General features: G+C 43.7%; 1 protein-coding gene across 2 annotated transcripts in view; it reads right to left on the reverse strand.

The window, feature by feature from the left end:
* Positions 1 to 1108: 1108 nt before the first annotated feature.
* Positions 1109 to 17885, reverse strand: part of gria3b (glutamate receptor, ionotropic, AMPA 3b) — a 98088-nt gene continuing 81311 nt past the window's right edge. The window contains exons 12-15 of one of the 2 annotated variants that reach the window (XM_056287148.1): positions 16724 to 16922; positions 7883 to 8130; positions 2809 to 2923; positions 1109 to 1354 (exon numbers count right to left, since the gene is read on the reverse strand). In XM_056287148.1, the coding sequence (XP_056143123.1) occupies positions 1109 to 1354; positions 2809 to 2923; positions 7883 to 8130; positions 16724 to 16922 (808 nt within the window). Of the gene's footprint in view, positions 1355 to 2808; positions 2924 to 6785; positions 6901 to 7882; positions 8131 to 16723; positions 16923 to 17885 lie in introns of both variants that reach the window. The other variant, XM_056287147.1, reaches the window with a different exon arrangement.

Below are 17885 nucleotides of genomic sequence, written 5' to 3' on the forward strand. Positions count from 1 at the left end.
GGCCTGGAGCTCAATCCCCCGTGATCCTGTCCTTCCATAGATGTTTAGTCACAGTTGTAAGGGACAGTGCAAATTGTTCCCAAGACCTGTTTCGACACACAGAGGAAAACACACACACACACGCACACGTGAGAATGCTTGGGGTCGCTCTGCATGACACAATAACATATGACGTCATAAGAAAGGCCTTTACCGCTGCTTTACTAACTTACAAATGCCCATGCAAGGGTCAAAGTTGCCATTCATATGACTTGCGCTGTATGTCTACACTAGTGTCACAGAGTCAGAGAGAAGAGAAACAAGTCCTGTGCTTGTGTAACGTCACTTAAAAGCAAGAAGAAATATACACTAATGTTTCCCTCAGATGACTTGGACTAACTTTCATGGCACAAAGCTATAAATTGCAGATATCAATCCGACATAAATCTGTGTTTTATACTTGATCTGGCATGTGTGCCATGTTGTGTCGTGTGAGGACAGCCATAAAACCAAACCACAAGTAGCAGTGAGAGAATGAAAACACACAAATTAATAATTTATGATGAGTTGTAAAGTGGGAGAATCAAAGGATTTATTCTTTTATTTTTTATTTTTTTTGGATTCCCCCCCCTCCCCTTTTCTTCTTCCCAATTGTACTTGGTGAATTACCCCGCTCTTCCGAGCTGTCCAGGTTGCTGCTCCACCCCCTCTACCGATCCGGGGAGGGCTGCAGACTATCACATGCCTCCTCCAATACATGTGGAGTCGCCAGCCGCTTCTTTTCACCTGACAATGGGGAGTTTTGCCAGGGGGACGTAGTGCATGGGAGGATCACGGTATTTCCCCCAGTCCCCCCCCCCCCCGAACAGGTGCCCCAACTGCCCAGAGGAGGTGCTAGTGCAGCGACCAGGACACATACCCACATCTGGCTTCCCACCCGCAGACACGGTCTATTGTGTCTGGAGGGACGGACGCCCTACCAAGCCAGAGGTAACACGGGGATTGAAACCAGCGATCCCCGTATTGGTAGGCAACGGAATAGACCGCCATGCCACCCGGACGCCCTCAAAGGATTTATTCTTCACTGTGCTACGAGATCTTGAGGACCACGAGGAGAGGTTACATACCCCTAGATCTTAACACTCTCGGTTCCGTATACGTTGTAGCCTTCTCTGTATGTGGCAAAGTTCTGGGTGTTGGTTGGGGGAGCCGGCTTAAAGTTCTGGGCATTCTTTGCCAATTTCAGCCGTTTGGTTTCTTGTCGTGACTTATAACAGAACTCTATCAGAGCCACCATCATGGCAAGCCCCAGCCCTCCAACCAGAATATAGAAGACACCAGCCACATTGCTTAGGCTGAGAGCACTTGTCTTGTCCTGAGGGGAAGTGAATAGCATAGTTAGGAGTTTGCAGTGGAGACGGGGCAACAATACATTTCTACTTAAATCCCTCAAACTGAGCCTAACATGCTATCAATAGATCCTGCAGTACTGCTAAATGCTCAGACTTACTGGCGCTACTACCAATGGCAGATCATATGGACGCTAAGAGCTGTAGCTAACAAATAATTTGCCAAGGTAATGGTATGCTACATGTAAGGTTAACTCATATGAACAATTTTTCTATGGGTGTCTCAAAGAACATCTGAGGAACATTAAATTTCCATAGTCAAACCAATGGTCCGCCGAAATTAGCTAACTCTCATGTTCAGTCTGTTGGTGAATGTAGATATTTCCCTGCCCTGTGCAATGGATTCTGTGCTTGACCATGTTAGGAAGCTGGTCAGTATCGCATAGGTCGACAGCTATCAAAATCCCTGTCTTTGCAAATCCCCTAGTGACATGTACGTATAACTGCCATGGCAACATTGTCATACAGTACAGTCAAATTCATTTTCAATGAATGGTAGCTCCATTAAAGATTTAAAAAAAAATATGACGAGAGCTCAAACCATTTTGCTGCTGCTTACCTGCCAAACATATTAAAAATTTGTTCATAAGAGTTTTACTATTTGCAGTTTAACCCTATGAGAACAGCTGTATTGAGTGATTCTTCACAACAATCTTCTGATCATGTTGCAGTTTGGTAAGCAACAATATCATCTCAGAGGGTTAAAGAGTTGGTTTATTACATCCTTCAACTTCTTGTGTTGTGCAAATGGAGCCTCTTTGCCTCGGCTCCTTGCAACCACAAGATGCACTTCAGAGGACACCCCACGGTGCTCCGACTGCACAGGAAGTCGAATCTCAGTAACTCATCATGATAAGAGGCTTTGTTTGTGCATCGCACCACAGGGGGCTGAGGAATCTAATAAACACATCTCTATGCAAACTAGTAACAACGCAAATAAATCAAATTTTAATTAAAAGTTTGGTAAATAGAAACAGCAGCATAACGGTCAAAGTATCATGGATGTCAAGAGTGAAAATGAGCAAAAAATAGCATTTATCAACAACTATGTGGTCTGAAATTGTTCAATTGAAATATCTGTCAGGCACGTTTACAGTTTCCCCACGCCATTATCATTACACTTTACTCAGCTATACTCAAAAAGCAAGTTTCTACATTTAATATTTAATGAAAAAATGTCTTATTTCCATGGCAACAAAACAAAAATATTCCTTTGTAAAAGTGGCATTGGGGAAAAAGTGCCCTCGCTTAAAGCCACGTTACTGTTATGTGGCTGGAAAAAATTACTAAAAAAAAGAAAAATATGTATAGCAAATGAACAAAATGTATACTGTAGATGTTACAGAAGTCTTGTCTTTGCTTATGAACAATACGTCAAAATGCAATTTGGAATCAGTACAAAAGACCTGCAGCGACTGACCTTACTTCCCGAGTCCTTGGTTCCACATTCACCCTTATCGTACCACCATTTGTTTTTCAGCTTGTCTAAGATGCCTTGTTCACTGAGTTTCAATACTGCAAGGTTTACAGGAGTTCTTCACGTGGGAAATAACATAAATAACATTATATTATGTTATTTTATGTTATTCAACTTTTAAACTACTACATACTTTACAAAGCGATAAAGCAGGGCTCCTGGCTGTGGCAACATCACAGAGAGCAGGCATTCTACCTGGTACCTTCATAACCCCTAGTCTAAAGCCAGGACCTACCCGTATCGCTTTGAGTAATCGGCAGGGGCTGTTAACCGGGCGACAAGCAGGTACCGACAGTACAATCTGCAAGTCTTTGTATATGAAAATGCATTAGGGGGACACTGGTTTTGGGCAAAGTGATACCCTACTGCAGGTTTCTGATCAGCATTTAACAAGTTCAATCCAATGGGAAACTTCTCTTAACGAACACAAAAATCGGATTTTATGCTGTGTTGCAATGGCAGAAAAAAAAAGACTCCTGCACACTGTCCTCTATACTTGCAGTCAGAGATCTTTAATAACTAACTACTATTAACTGCTAACATCTATTTCAGCATCTCTCATATATTGTCCCCGATGGCACAGTGGCGCAGTGGCTAGCGCGGTTCCCTCACAGCAAGAAGGTCCTGGGTTCGAACCCCGGGGTTGTCCAACCTTGGGGTTGCCCTGGGTCGTTCTCTGTGTGGAGTTTGCATGTTCTCCACATTGTTTGCGTGGGTTTCCTCCCACAGGTCAAAGACATGTGGGTCAAGTTAATCAGCCATACTAAATTGTCCCTAGGTGTGAATGTTTGTGTGTGTGTGTGAGCCCTGTGATGGCCTGGTGGCTTGTCCAGGGTGTCTCCCCCGCCTGCCGCCCAATGACAGCTGGGATAGGCTCCAGCATCCCCGCGACCCCAATTGGGATAAGCGGCTTGGATAATGGATGGACGGATGCTGTGTTGCAATGGTAAAAAAAAAAAAAAAAAACCTCCCGCACACTGTCCTCTATACTTGCAGTTAGAGATCTTTAATAACTAACTACTATTAACTGCTAACATCTATTTCAGCATCTCTCATATATTCTCTGCACCGCTGCACTTTATCTCCTCTTATTTTGCCTGTGTAAGTCAATCCTTGTGTATATATCTGAATGTTGTTGTGTTGTAGTGTTGTTATTCTGTTAAGTACACTGAGAGAGCCATGAAACCGGAGCCAAATTCCATGTTTGTGCAAACCTATATGGCTAATGAACATGACTGTGATTCTAAAAACACAACTTTCCGGTGCACAGACCTTCATCAGGTTATCTGCTGTCGCTTTGCCAGACACTACCTTTTGATGCCTGATAAAAGCATAATCCCAGCAACACCGGTGCTTCTGTCAATAGAATCAAACGCTTCAACTCTGGTAGCATTGCGTAACATTTTAGACAGCCAACCAACTGTAATCAATCCTGAAGTGTTGCATCCAGATGTAATCTCTAGGAAAACCTTAACTCCCAATTACATGAGAGATTAGTGTCAGACGAGCCATGTCACAACCAAACTGCACAGTGCTTCAGGACTAAGCTTGGAAACACGAGTAGAATAATTCTCCCGCATTTGCTTGTAGCTGTGTAATCTGACTTTTGTCACAGCTATTTCTTGGCGTGATGTCTGTGTCATATAACGAGGTGAGATGTGGCGCCTGGAGCAGAAATTATACAGCGCTGCACTTTCACTGTGGGAGAAAAGAGTGGGGAATACAAGCAGGTAAGAACTGTAAAGCTGGATAAATAGCATGTTTTTGTAAACACAAACTGCCTTTACATATCATTGTTCGGATCGATATCATTGTGCTTGAGCGCTCGAACACAAAGCAACATAAAAGCAAACGAAAACTGTGCATCGACAAATGAGTGACCTGGGTTTTCCAAGTGAACAATGTCCCCAAAGGGGATCCATGCAAGGCATTGTGCACCGAGAGGAGATTACACCACTGCATATTATGCCTCATAGCCAATCCCGAGAAGCAGACTGTGAAGACCAGACCATTGTGTTGGCATTGATTAACAATGCAATTACCTTGTAACATGCTCTGTGTCTGAAACTCAATCTTGGCCGCAGTGTGTTATGCCTGAGGGCAAGAAAGAGTTGTCCGTGTGTATGCGTGTGTGAGTATACGTGCAAATGTGTGTATGTGTGCATGCTATGTGGGACTCCTGATGCCCATTTGGAACATGGAGCTGTAAGCAGGAGAGGGCGAGGTAATGCAATGTTGGGATCATAACACTCCGGGCTGCTTTATTCCATGTAAACTGGCCTTTCCTCTGAATCCCGGGGAGCCAAAACAAGCCAGGGAACAGACAGTACATACTGTACCTGAGCATGCCATGAGATAGATCGATGACAGCGCAAAAGACAGAGACGCTTTCACGTGGTCCCACGGCACACTCCCTGTACCCCCACAAGGCTTTTCCCATGGGGCACTGAGCTTAGTGACTGAAGAACACACAGCAATGTTAAAAATGCAAAGATTAAAAAGAAAATGATGCCCAGAGACATTAAAATATAGGATTTCTATTTAAAAGATAAACCACACATAAAGTGGTGTGGCAACTATTAACACTACTTAATCCATATGTCAGGGCGACTCTGGTCTCGATGTTATTTTAGAAATTATACTCTTTGGCTTTTCCATTCATCACAGTCCAGGGCAATGCATGCCAAATGACATTAAGGGTGTCATGACACATGCTGCAGTGCACAGCACCCTTGCAGCTTGACTGTAATCTAGCCAATTAGCTAACCTCAATCATCCCATGTGTCGTGACAAGCGTCATTTTTCACTAAATTGACCAGAGTTTCAAAGAGCGCTATGCCCTTGCCTTGTATGTCATCTGGTAAAAATAGCATGAGGCTTTATGGTACATAGCCTGGGTAATGTTATAGCAAGAATGTCATGGTCGAGTGAGGATTCACACTTTGCACCATTAGCTTCCATAATGGGAATGCCATTTGCCATTTGACCACAGGAGTACACAGGAATAAACAGAAATCAGGTCATAATAAGAGTCACAGCTGGGTCATAACAGTTGATAGCTATGCAATGGTGAAGAAAAGTGAGACTCTGCAGACAGTTGGATTGGGATGTACTGAAATCCGTTTGACCGAAGTCAGGTTTCACGACCCTTTACCAGCGAAAGTGTTCACACTTTCTTTACATAATTAGACTTCTCACGTTTGCCTGCAATGCTTAGTCCCCTCAAGACTCCGCTGTTCGCCTCGCTTCCCTACTGGCCTCGGCTGAGCAGCCATTTTGAGGTTTTTGTCATTGACGAGAATCCACTGTTTTGGGGTTTAACGCCCATGGATTCTCCAGGCAACAGTCACAGATGCACCGCGGGAGGCAACGGTGAGACACATTACTGCAGCTACAGCATTCGTCCACTGCGTTAGCACTACCACACAAGACTTGACAGAGTCTGCAATGAATGACAAAGACAGTGTCGCGGTTATATAATTATGCTGTCAAACTATTTACCGTTGACTTTCGTAATAACTACGTAACTAACCACTCACTTAGACAAAGAATGAAACGTGTCACAAAGTCGGCTGCCCTAACAGATGCGTAAGAATGACCGCACACGTTGTCAGACTTCCACAACTGCAGGGCAGCCACGTTCACCCTTTGCAACTCACGATTGTGCAACTTTCCAATCACACGAAGCATTTTTTTGCTGTTATTAACCGAGTTGGGGTTCCTTCACTCGATCTGAGCTGTTAAATAGGGCTGATCAGAATCAGAGTATAAATTAATTTAGCAATCTGCCTTTGGGCAGCAGCAGGTTGGTTTTAATGGGGTGGTGGTGGACAGTTGGTTTGGTTATGGTTGGGTAGTCGTAACAGCCTTGCCGATTACTCTGCACTATGGTACCCGATTGTGGTGACATCGAGGCTGACCTTGGAGTCACCTCCCCCGCTGCCGCACTCTCCCTTGTCGTACCACCATTTGTTTTTCAATTTGTCCAAGAGGCCTTGCTCATTCAGTTTTAAAACTGCCAGGTTAACAGCATTTCTTGAAACGATAAAACATAACTTGTAAGAAAATGCACAGGTCCGTGAGAAATCTAATGCAGAGTAATCATAATAGTGCTAATCATCCATAGCGATAGAGAGACTTGAGGACGGTAGTGCGACTACCGCTATCAGTGCAAGGGGCTTACGCTAAGAATGCTATCTGCTAATCAGAATGGTCTAGGAAAGGACAAATTGTTTAGGAATCTAAAGAATATGGAGAGATAAGAAAGGTTTGCATAAGGTAAAGACAGTGTTAAATCTCGGAAAGGTGGCATGGAGGGAGAAGTTGTTTAGAACTGAGGTGTGCGGGATGGGGACACTTGTCATTGAGAAGAGAAGTAACAACAACAAACATCATGCAATTAACATTCGTCACAAGTGACAGCGCAGCTTTTAAAAGGCTAAATTGAAAAATCGTTGAGCTGTTAAATTAAAAGTGACAGCACAACAGTCAGGTAGGACAGCACATGAGACAGAGGGAAAGATTGAAGGGGTGAGAAAAGCAACAATAAGAGAGACATAAACACGAAATGATTGTTAGCTTTAGCTACTGTATACAGGCATGTCTGGGTTTGATGTCCCTTTCACAGACTGACTCTCTCTCTCTCTCTCTCTCTCTCTCTCTCTCTCTCTCTCTCTCTCTCTCTCTCTCTCTCTCTCTCTCTCTCTCTCTCTCTCTCTCTCTCTCTCTCTCTCTCTCTCTCTCTCTCTCTCTCTCTCTCTCTCTCTCTCTCTCTCTCTCTCTCTCTCTCTCTCTCTCTCTCTCTCTCTCTCACACACACACACACACACACACACACACACACACACACACAATTCAAAAGCCCTGAAAATCCAAGCGCATTAAAAGGCATACTACTGTTACCTCTTGTGTCCACAACAAAACAAGAAGAGGAAGAGAAGAGAGTGACAAGAGGGGACATCAGGGTAGGTGGAATACTATAACAACATAGAGGATATTGTTATATTATCCCACCCACCTTAATGCTGAGCCTTTGGGTGTCGCCACACCGTAGCCCTTAGAGTCGAGGTTCCCGCCCACTTTCATGGTGTCGCAAGGCTTCCGCTGCTCGATGTACTCGTTCATGGTGGACTCGAGGAGAAAGGCGAACTTGCCCTTTGACTTTCGCACCCGGGCTACGCCGTCAGGGGTGGTCTTAGCAAATACTGAGGGTTCAGCAGATTTCATGTATGACCACATTTTCTCATACACGGCTATTTTGGATCGCTGTTCAAGGGAGAGAGGGAGAAGAAAAGTAGTTTAAAAAAGTCAAGTGTTAGTTAAGAGACATCCTATGGATCTTGTAGCATCGTTTGTACTTCATGACCGTATGAGTTATACTTTAGTACCGCAGGGTACCTTGAAGTATTTACAGATATCTTGAAATGCTTCTGTGTGATATCTCCAAATACTTCAGGAACATTTCGATGGTGGGCTTAAGGAAACATGTGGGCCTTTGCAAGATCATGAAGTACAAGATCTAGTAACAAAATCCATTTAAATCCATCAGTATAAATGTGCAGTTTTGTTTAAACAGTATGTTGCAGCCTGCGGCTACAATTCACTAAGGCTGAATCAAGATCATACATTGTCTGTGCTGCAAGAATGCTCAGCCTGTTAGTCATGCCTACATTTAGGTAACCCTGTGCAAACAAGACTTCAGTTGAACGTTTGGTGTATACATTAATGACTTGTAGGCTTGACAGTGCAAAAAAAAAAAAAAAACCTGACAGACATTTAAGCAAATGATTTTTCAAACCTGCTACCTTCATGAATTTGAACCCGGGTTTACTGTCTAGTCTAACTTGCAGTTTAAGGAATTCATATTACAGCTATTAAACACAGCAGAACACAGTTGTGTTGCACGGAGCATTGAGCACTGTTGATTTCAGCAACACTGCACATGTCCAGCGCAACCTTGTGACTCAGAGGTGATACATAAGAAGGAGGCGAATGAACAAGAAAAGAGGTTAGACAGAGAGACAAGGCTGCTCACTGCACAGCAGAGGGTGACACAGATGAGCGTTTTCCAAATGCCTGGGGTCAGGCTTAGCAGGCCTGTGGAATCTAGCGGAGTGGAGCACTATCTATAATAAGCATCAATTAAATTATTCAGCGCCGCTGGATTTATTTTGGCATAGGCATTTCACACTTTAAACAGTTCCAAGTCCAAGCGGCGGCGAGCCAGCTCCGAAGTGGTACTGTGTATGCTGCAGAGTAGTCACTTACACACACACGCACACGTATACTTTTTCTTCTTTTTTTTTTTTTTTTTAGGATATAGTGATTGACCTTATATGTGGGGCAGTTGTCTAGACTTGGCTGCTGGGTGGGGGTCTTGCCTTGTTTTGGTTGCTTTATAGCTGGCAATACGTATTAGTTAAGGGGGTGTCCGGCTAGCGTAGTGGTCTATCCGTCTACCAACATGGGATCTCCGGTTCAAATCTCCGTGTTACTTCCGGCTTGGTCGGGCGTCCCTGCAGACACCAATTGGCCGTGTCTGTGGGTGGGAAGCCGGATGTGAGTAAGAGTGGGATAGTTGGCTTTGTACAATTGGGGGGGGGGGGGGACACATATTAGTTAAGTCCTGTGCAGGACACTACTTTCATACGTATTTTCATACGTAGTGTAACGACCATGATTTAGACTCGCTAGCCCTTGGCTAACGGGTTGGACCCTTTAGTTGACTGGTTAGCGCAGTCGCCTGTGGTCCGGGCTATCCGGGTTCGATTCCCGGCTGCCCCCTGAATTCGTTACATTGGTGTCAGAAGTAAGATGGTGAGACCGTGAGGCCATCGAAAGCACGTGCGCCCAGAGGCGTAAGGGACTTGATATGCTGAAGCTTCCCTAAGGAGGGGGGGTAGGGTAACGACCATGGATGACTAGAGTCACTAGCCCTTGGCCAATGGGTTGGACTCTTTAGTTGACTGGTTAGTGCAGTCACCCGTCGGCTGGGCTATCCGGGTTGATTCTTGGCTGCCCCTGAATTGGCTACATATACTTAACTTAGAGTGAACTTTTGAGTTAAAATCAGGCATTGAGCTGGCCCAGCTATTCAGCACCAATCGCCACAATGTAAAGTAAATATTTGCTAAAATAAAATATTCTTTGATGAGTTAAGAAGAATTACTGAGATTTTAAGAGAAATTAGATATATTTGTGTTAAGAATTTAGATATAGATGTATTTTAATCGGGGGCTGGTCTTGCTATCTTTTTGGCAACAACATGCATCCTGCAAATGTTTATTATTATGATTAACTTTTTTGAATCCAATGGAGGACAATAGCGTGAGGTGCAAAAGAGCTTGCTCAATCACTACTTCCTTACTAATACGTAAATGCTTGGTCCAGATGTTTGAGAAATATGTTTTCCACACAACACTGAGGTGATCCCAAAATATGAAAACCTCAACCGTTGGCTGCTGATTGTAAAAAAGCACACATGGATATTGAACTCGAGCGCATTAGTGAAACCAGAAAGACATCCACTTCAAAAAGACTATAAATAAACAAATGCAACAACCTTGGCTTAAGTATGCCACTTTCCTGGCTTTATGCATACTAATACAATCTTGGTGGCATTTTTCATAGTCCATCAGGCCAAGGGTGAGGATGAGAGGAGACAGCAACATAACACAAATTAAAAAGTCAACATGATGAATGTTCCCCGCTTTGATGAAAACGCCTTAAAGTTGGGCCAATGACCATTCTAATTTAACGCAAACACAACTGGTGAGGAAGAAACAGGCCCTTAGCTGTGATGTTTTTGTTGACAATCTTGTTAAATGTGTTCATTTCGCATGTGTCAGACATCTTTGAAAGGACACGAGCTACGGGGACAATTTCCCCGAAGAACCGAGGCTCATCTGCTAGGCAGCGGAGAGGGAGCGAGCCAAAGACGCCTTCTCAAATGAGCAGAAAAGAATGGATTCAGGCATTGATTACTGACGACAGAGTGTGCTGCCTCAGTGCTTTATGAAGTCAATTCATCAATATCAGAGAAGGGATGAAGTGAGACCAAAACCTAAATAGGCTGATTCCACTGCAACCAAAGCAACCTCAGAGATGCTTAAGCGAGAGTGATTGAGAGAGCGAGGGGGGAAAAAAAAAGAAAGAAGGGGGGTTGGGAGGGGCTGATAAAAGCATGGGGAAGGGGTCCTTTGATGGTATAAGGCGGACACGCATGCACACAAACACACTTCCACACACTGCACATACACGCCGTAACCCATTGAATGTCACCTCTGGTTCCCTTTAAAACGTAATCATTCGCATGTTGGTCTACAGTGGTCATTTAAAATTCAATTAGGAAATAATGACTGGAAAAGTCCATCATCAGTAATGAAATGAAAATCTGTTGAGCAATACACTGCCATAAATACAGCTTTGTACATGTGGCTCTTTTTCACTGGGAATAATGCCTTGTTGTGAGTAATTGCAATCTAAGTGGACTTTCAAGCTATTAAAGGAGTGTCCACAGTCAATAAGTATTATAAAAACTGAATTGTATGCTACTTTGCTGAACATATATGGAGTCATTTAGGAGACCGGTGTAACCACTATTGCATTGAGTGTCTTTTGAATAACATTAAAACAATCGGTGGAAAAATAATCAGGGATGCACTGATACCAATACTGGTGTACGACATCGGGCCAATGAAAGGCCAAAACGGAGCACTGGTATCAGAGATTTTACCCAAGACTAAAGCTGATACCAAAAGCCAACATGTTATAAACAAAAGCAAAATGTCTTGATTTACTACATGTTTAACACATGGAGGCCAGTATTTAATTAATGGTGAAACATTTTTTTACATCTCTATTATTTTGTGCTGGGGCGGCATGGTGGCGCAGTGGTTAGCACAGTCGCCTCACAGCAAGAATGTCCTGGTTTCGAGCCCCAGGTTAGTCCAATCTTGGGCGTTGTCCCGGGTCATCCTCTGTGTGGAGTTTGCATGTTCTCCCCGTGTCTGCGTGGGTTTCCTCTGGGGGCTCTGGTTTCCTCCCACAGTCCAAAGACATGTAGGTCAGGTGAACCGGCCATACTAAATTGTCCCTAGGTGTGAATGTGTCGGTCCTGTGATGGACTGGCGGCCTGTCCAGGGTGTCTCTCTGCCTGCCGCCCAATGATTGCTGGGATAGGCTCCAGCATCCCCGCAACCCCACTTGGGATAAGCGGCTTGGATAATGGATGGATGGATGGATGGATAGTTTGTGCTTTGACCCCAAACTAATGGTCTGCATCCACATAGTCCAACAAACGTAACAGATCAGATTGGTTCTGTACGTCAGCCGGTACTTCAAGGTCTGCACTCAGAATCAGTATAGGCAAGGAAAAAGTGATATCTGTGTATTTCTTAAACTAATTATAGAGTTTTGTTAATTCTGAAACACCTCAGCAGTCAGTAGTAATCTCATTATTAACCCTCCTCACCTAAGTATATATATGTCTTCTTGCAAATCTGCTTGTGAACTCCCTGATGTCATGTAATGACCGGTAATTCAACCCTGAACAGACTGACTTTCCAGGCATGATGAGCTCAGATGGTGGTGAAGTTAATGCTTCACTCAGCAACATGGGCGAGTGTGGAGCCAGATTAATAGTGTGATGGGGGGGCTTTTATTCTTAGAGACACACGCAGGGTAAAAGCGTTATCCTCTTACATGCAACCATGTTTTTCTATGCAGTCTCAAAAGTGAACACTTATTGGCCACAGAGAGTGAATTATATTGAGTATCACATGATAAAATTAAGTGGATGTGTGTGTTTTCAAAGATCACTGGTAAATCTAAAGCTTTTGTTGTTCCCGAAATTCAATGATTTGGTCATTAAAACGTCTAGGAAAGGACATGTGATTAAAGTGCAAAGTCGAAGAAATTGCCCTCTCCATTCTAAATAGCCACTTAATCTGTATTGACTCTGAGTTACGCAGCATTTCCAGGACTCTGTCCACTGCCCTCCACACTGCAGCTTGTTTTTTATTCTGTTCCTCCTCTGGCAATGCTGGTGTCTTTCGTTATGGTCTGTCCCACCTACTCTCGACCGCCTGTATATCTAAAAACCATTCCCAAGCACCAACATTGCATTTCCTCCTGCTTCGCTTTCCATCCATCCCATTTTATTTCTGGACATCACAGTGTTTCCCAATATCCAGTATGCCAAGACTACCTGTATCTCAAGTACGCGGAAATGAAAGTTGAGGCTCTGGGGGTGTACTTTGTCATTGAAGTGGCACACGGCATACCCAGAATACCAATTGCATATCTTTGAGGCTTGTTGCTGGATTCACATAGCATGCTCCCTGTCTGTCATTGCTGCTCATCTAAAGTTCGACAAAGCCCACGGAGGACTCCGCTTCCCCTTGGAGGTTAGCCCTTTCTCACACCAGTCTATCATCACTTTTGTCAGCTTTCTCTTTTATGCAAACATGCTCTAATCTTTGTTGTAGGAGCCTCCCCCTGCCCAGCACTGTACAGAAACACAAAGTGACAAGAGCTCAAGGACCGCCATTCTAATGTGCTGCAGCTGATGCAGAATAAGCAAACCTTAAGCATTCCTTTGCCTTTTATGTAAGTCTCTCTGCAGTTTGTGCATCCACTCCATGCAACCTTGGCCCTATGTCGCTTTGCTCCACGTAAAAAAAAAAATAAAAAATTATACATCATAATATATCATGCATAAACTACAATGTCTCTGCACCACAATAGCTGAGACGTGAAATTGATTTTCACGCTTAGTAAAGTGCATTGGTGACTGCAGTCAAGCTGTTGTTCCCATCTCCACCACACCTGCACTTCAGTAAGATGCATGATGTTTGCCGCCGAGGCTTTAGATAACATAGTGTTTTGAAAAAAAGAGATTAAAACAAGTAAAACAACAGTGTTCCAGTCTCTCCGCACAATCATCATTCCTTTATTGTTACGTTGTTTAATGAGGTGCATGAAGGGACAGCGATGCGGTCATCATTGATGGTCTCACCCCAGTCTTTACAGGTAATTAAACAGCCATATCAGCCCACTTTATCATCTCAGCCATTAATGTGATCCAGGTTCTACTTCACTGTACATTTGGAAATCTAATAGCTAGATGTGCCAAATCTTTTGATGGAGTTAAACCTCATCAAGGAGATAAATATGGCCTAACTCCTACAACTCATCATTTTCTAATCATCCAAAACACAAACATACAACGAACTGCACAGAAAAAAAAAAGAATATCCATGGCAGGAATTAAAATGATGAAACAATTCACGCTGGCGCAGCAGCCCATAACAGCTGTTGTGGTGAGAGGAGACCAACACGGAGCTTGAAGCTGTCTTCCATATTGTCTGAAGGTAAAGCAACAGACAGCCTCGTAAAAAGAAAAGGGGGGCCTGAAACAAGCAGGGATAGTCTGGGGGAGAGGAGCCAAAAGTGGCGACGTTTTTAGTGCCAAATGCCTTGAGCCTTTCAGCTCTGCACTGGGCCAGATCTTCAGGCCAGCTGTCCTACCAGGTTGAGAGCAGTGGAATAAGGGGTCTCTGGTGATCTAATATGATGACTGAGAGATGTATGCTTTTTGAATATTCTTGCGTTGCTGTACTTTCTGTTGATTCCTGAGATCAAATGAGTGCTAAACACAGGGTTACCCCAGCAGCACCAATTTCACTCCTTAAGAGGGCATGGTGGCGCAGTGGTGAGGCCACCTCACAGCAACAAGGTCCTGGGTTCGAACCCCGGGGTTATTCAACCTCGGGGGTCATCCCAGGTCGTCCTCTGTGTGGAGTTTGCATGTTCTCCCCGTGTCTGTGGTGGGTTTTCTCCGGGTGCTCCGGTTTCCACCACCATCAAAAGAAACATGCATGTTAGGGTTTATACTCCTGTCTGTGCCCCTGACCAAGGCTATGGAAAAGGAACTGGAGTTGGTCCCCGGGCGCAGCCCACTGCTCCTAGCTACACAGATCACAGCTAGGATGGGTTGATTTGTAGTAACTGAATTTCCCCAATGGGATTAATAAAGGAAACAATTAATTAATTAAAATAAGTTATTTCATTCATTATAACGTCTTTCATTGGCTGATGAAAGAAGAAGATACGCCTTCTTACTGTACCTTGCATGCTCTCCTGGTTTGTCAATGTATGATCACATGCAAAAATGTATTACAGTTCATGTTATGTTACTTTCTCTCACTCTGTGGCACTAGAGGTGGAGCAACGGGAAAAATGCCTTTACAAATGTACGAATGTATGACATTGTTGAGCTTGCCGGGCATCTTTCTAAAATAGCCCAGGTGAAATCATCAAATATCAAAGCCAGGAGTGTCAAGGATGATGACATATGTCTTGTTTGAAACGTTGGGCCTGATTTCAAATTTCCAGCTGGTTGATGCCGTATGGGTCTAATTAAGCCTGTATGTATTTCCTGAAAAACAGATCTGAAATAGGACTTGAACATCCATTAATCAGTGTGTTTTTTTTTCCTTGTCAGCCCTCTACAGTTTTAATTAAAAGTCCTTTGGAGTAGCAGTTCACACATGTCATTTCCCATTCGAAGACTTGGGCTGTAACTAGGACACTCATTATACAGAACAGAGAAAAACTGCAACTCCCCGGCCACCCCGATGAACGTTCAACCAGCAGACCTTTGGTGACTCCATTGTCTGGATGTAAAACCTAACTGGTAATTGGCATCCCTCAGGTCTGTGAAATAAACACGCCACACACACACACACACCTACGCACACCTGTGTAGAACCTCCGGTTAAAGGAAAAAAAGCATTCACAGTTTTGCACTACGTTTTGCATAAAACAAAGTATTGTTGCGTGCTCCATGTGCCACACTTAACAAGATATCAGCTCTTCTTGGGACGTGGCCTTTACAATATGCCTCCTGAGAGGTCGCACACCTGAAACTTCAAGCATTACCATCCAGCGGTCTTTTTATATTCATGAATACCAGCCCTGTAGACGGTAATGTTTCCTTCTTTACCCGGAATAATTTGGGCCTCATCTTGCATTGTTTTGCTGTTCAACCCAGGGGTAATACAAACGAATAGCATCTCCTGCCAACAGGCTGCAGCTGTGAAACACATGAATTGTTTCTCTCCTGCTGATGAGTAATGAGGGAGAGTAAGATAAAAGACTGTCATATTGTCTTTCGTCACCACTGTCAGAGTGCTTTTTCATTCATTTTTCTCTCATCAAATTCCTCCCCAACTTCTAAACGCAAAGGACTGGGGCCCTGATGTCACTGAACAAGGGTACAGGTACGATTACCCATCATTGTACAAGTTAAGCTGGGATGTGCACAAATTTCACAGCAAAACCCTGGCAACACTAAAGAAATACAATGTTTTGAACTCCTACAAAGTGAGGATATGGGTGGATTTGAGGGGCTACTATATTCTCTGTTCAGTTTTGGTTAAATTATAACTTAATTGCACGACTAGTCTCTCATGCTGATGATGCACATACAGCTTATTCGATTTCAAACGATTTTTTTTTTTGTTTCTTCAGGGTGCTGTCTTTGACCTACAAGGCCTCTCTTCATCAGGTCCAATTTGCCAGTCATGGCCAGCAAACTAATTATATTTTATAAGCTGACCCTTTTGAGTTTAAGCCCGATGCGGGTGCTTTGATTAGGCTCCTGTTTTTATCACCTCTGAGACTCTTCCACGTTATCACACTTTCCGCTGACAGCCCAAGTGCCTCAAGGTTGCACACTGCAGCACTGATGCATAAATTTTACATTCATGTCCCATGAGTTCAAGAAATTCTTTATTGGCAAAATGCCTTATTTGGTGCAAGTAGTCAATATAAATAGTCTGACTGTAATACTTACCCTGAAGAACTCTTTTGTGGAGCCTGAGTCCAACGTTCCATACGCTATCTCTGTTTGCTTGGCCAGATCCTCAGCACTTTCTATGGGCGACACCATCCTCTCTACTGTCAGGAAGGCAGCAAGGTTGGCTGTGTAGGATGAGATGATGATGAGGGTGAAGAACCACCACACACCACCAACGATACGACCTGACAAAGACCTGAGAGAGGAGAGCAACGGAACAAAGGAAGATAATTTTGATTACACAGCAACATATGGCGGCTATAAACTGCTATGATCTCACAGTTGTGTTTAATGTGTCTAATTGCGCTGGTGTTTAAAGATTCCTTGTAAACTCCACAAAACCTGGTACTGAGTCAGCACACCGTAACACAGCATATGGCAATGGGAACGTCCTCTAATCAGCTGCTATGAAGCAACCGGGGTCAAGGTGGAAAAGTGAGAACATTTCAGGCTACAGCCTAAAGAAATTATTGATGAAAACGTCGTGGTCATGGCAATGTGCAAATCCAATTAAACATAATGGGTGCAATAAATGTTAGCTTCAAATATGGACAGCCTAAGGAAGTGACAGGAAAGAGCAAATGGTCAGTATGCCTGACCAGCTCTCTGTAGCCTATTGAACATGTTTTGTTAATGGTTTGTATAAGCAGAGAGCATCTCTCTCTCACCCCTCTCTCTTGCTCTCTCTCTCTTCCCTGCTCTCGCTCCCTCTCTCTCCCCTGCTCTCTCTCCCTCCCTCTCTCTCTCCTTCTCTCCCCCTCTCTCACTCCCTCTCCCTCTCTCTCTCCTGCTCTCACTCCCTCTTTCTCACCCTCTCTCTTTCTCCCGCTCTCTCTCCCTCTGTCTCATATATATATACACACATTATTATGATTTTATATATATATATCGGATGATCCGCTGTGGCGACCCCTAACGGGAGCAGCTGAAAGTAGTAGTAGATATATATATATATATATATATATATATATATAAAATCATATTAGTTCTCAAAGAGTCATTGATGTCAACTTCTCTGTTGATGGCCCCTACACTTTTAGCTTTAGAAAATGTTCAATATAACCCTATCTTTTAACTTAGTACAACATGTTTTGGATCCTGCCCATATGTATCCAGGGCCCACACTCTGCACCTAGTTTCTCTTGGATCACAAATGCAT

Source organism: Lampris incognitus, chromosome 1, assembly GCF_029633865.1.
Source record: "Lampris incognitus isolate fLamInc1 chromosome 1, fLamInc1.hap2, whole genome shotgun sequence".
In the NCBI taxonomy this organism is placed as follows: domain Eukaryota; kingdom Metazoa; phylum Chordata; class Actinopteri; order Lampriformes; family Lampridae; genus Lampris; species Lampris incognitus.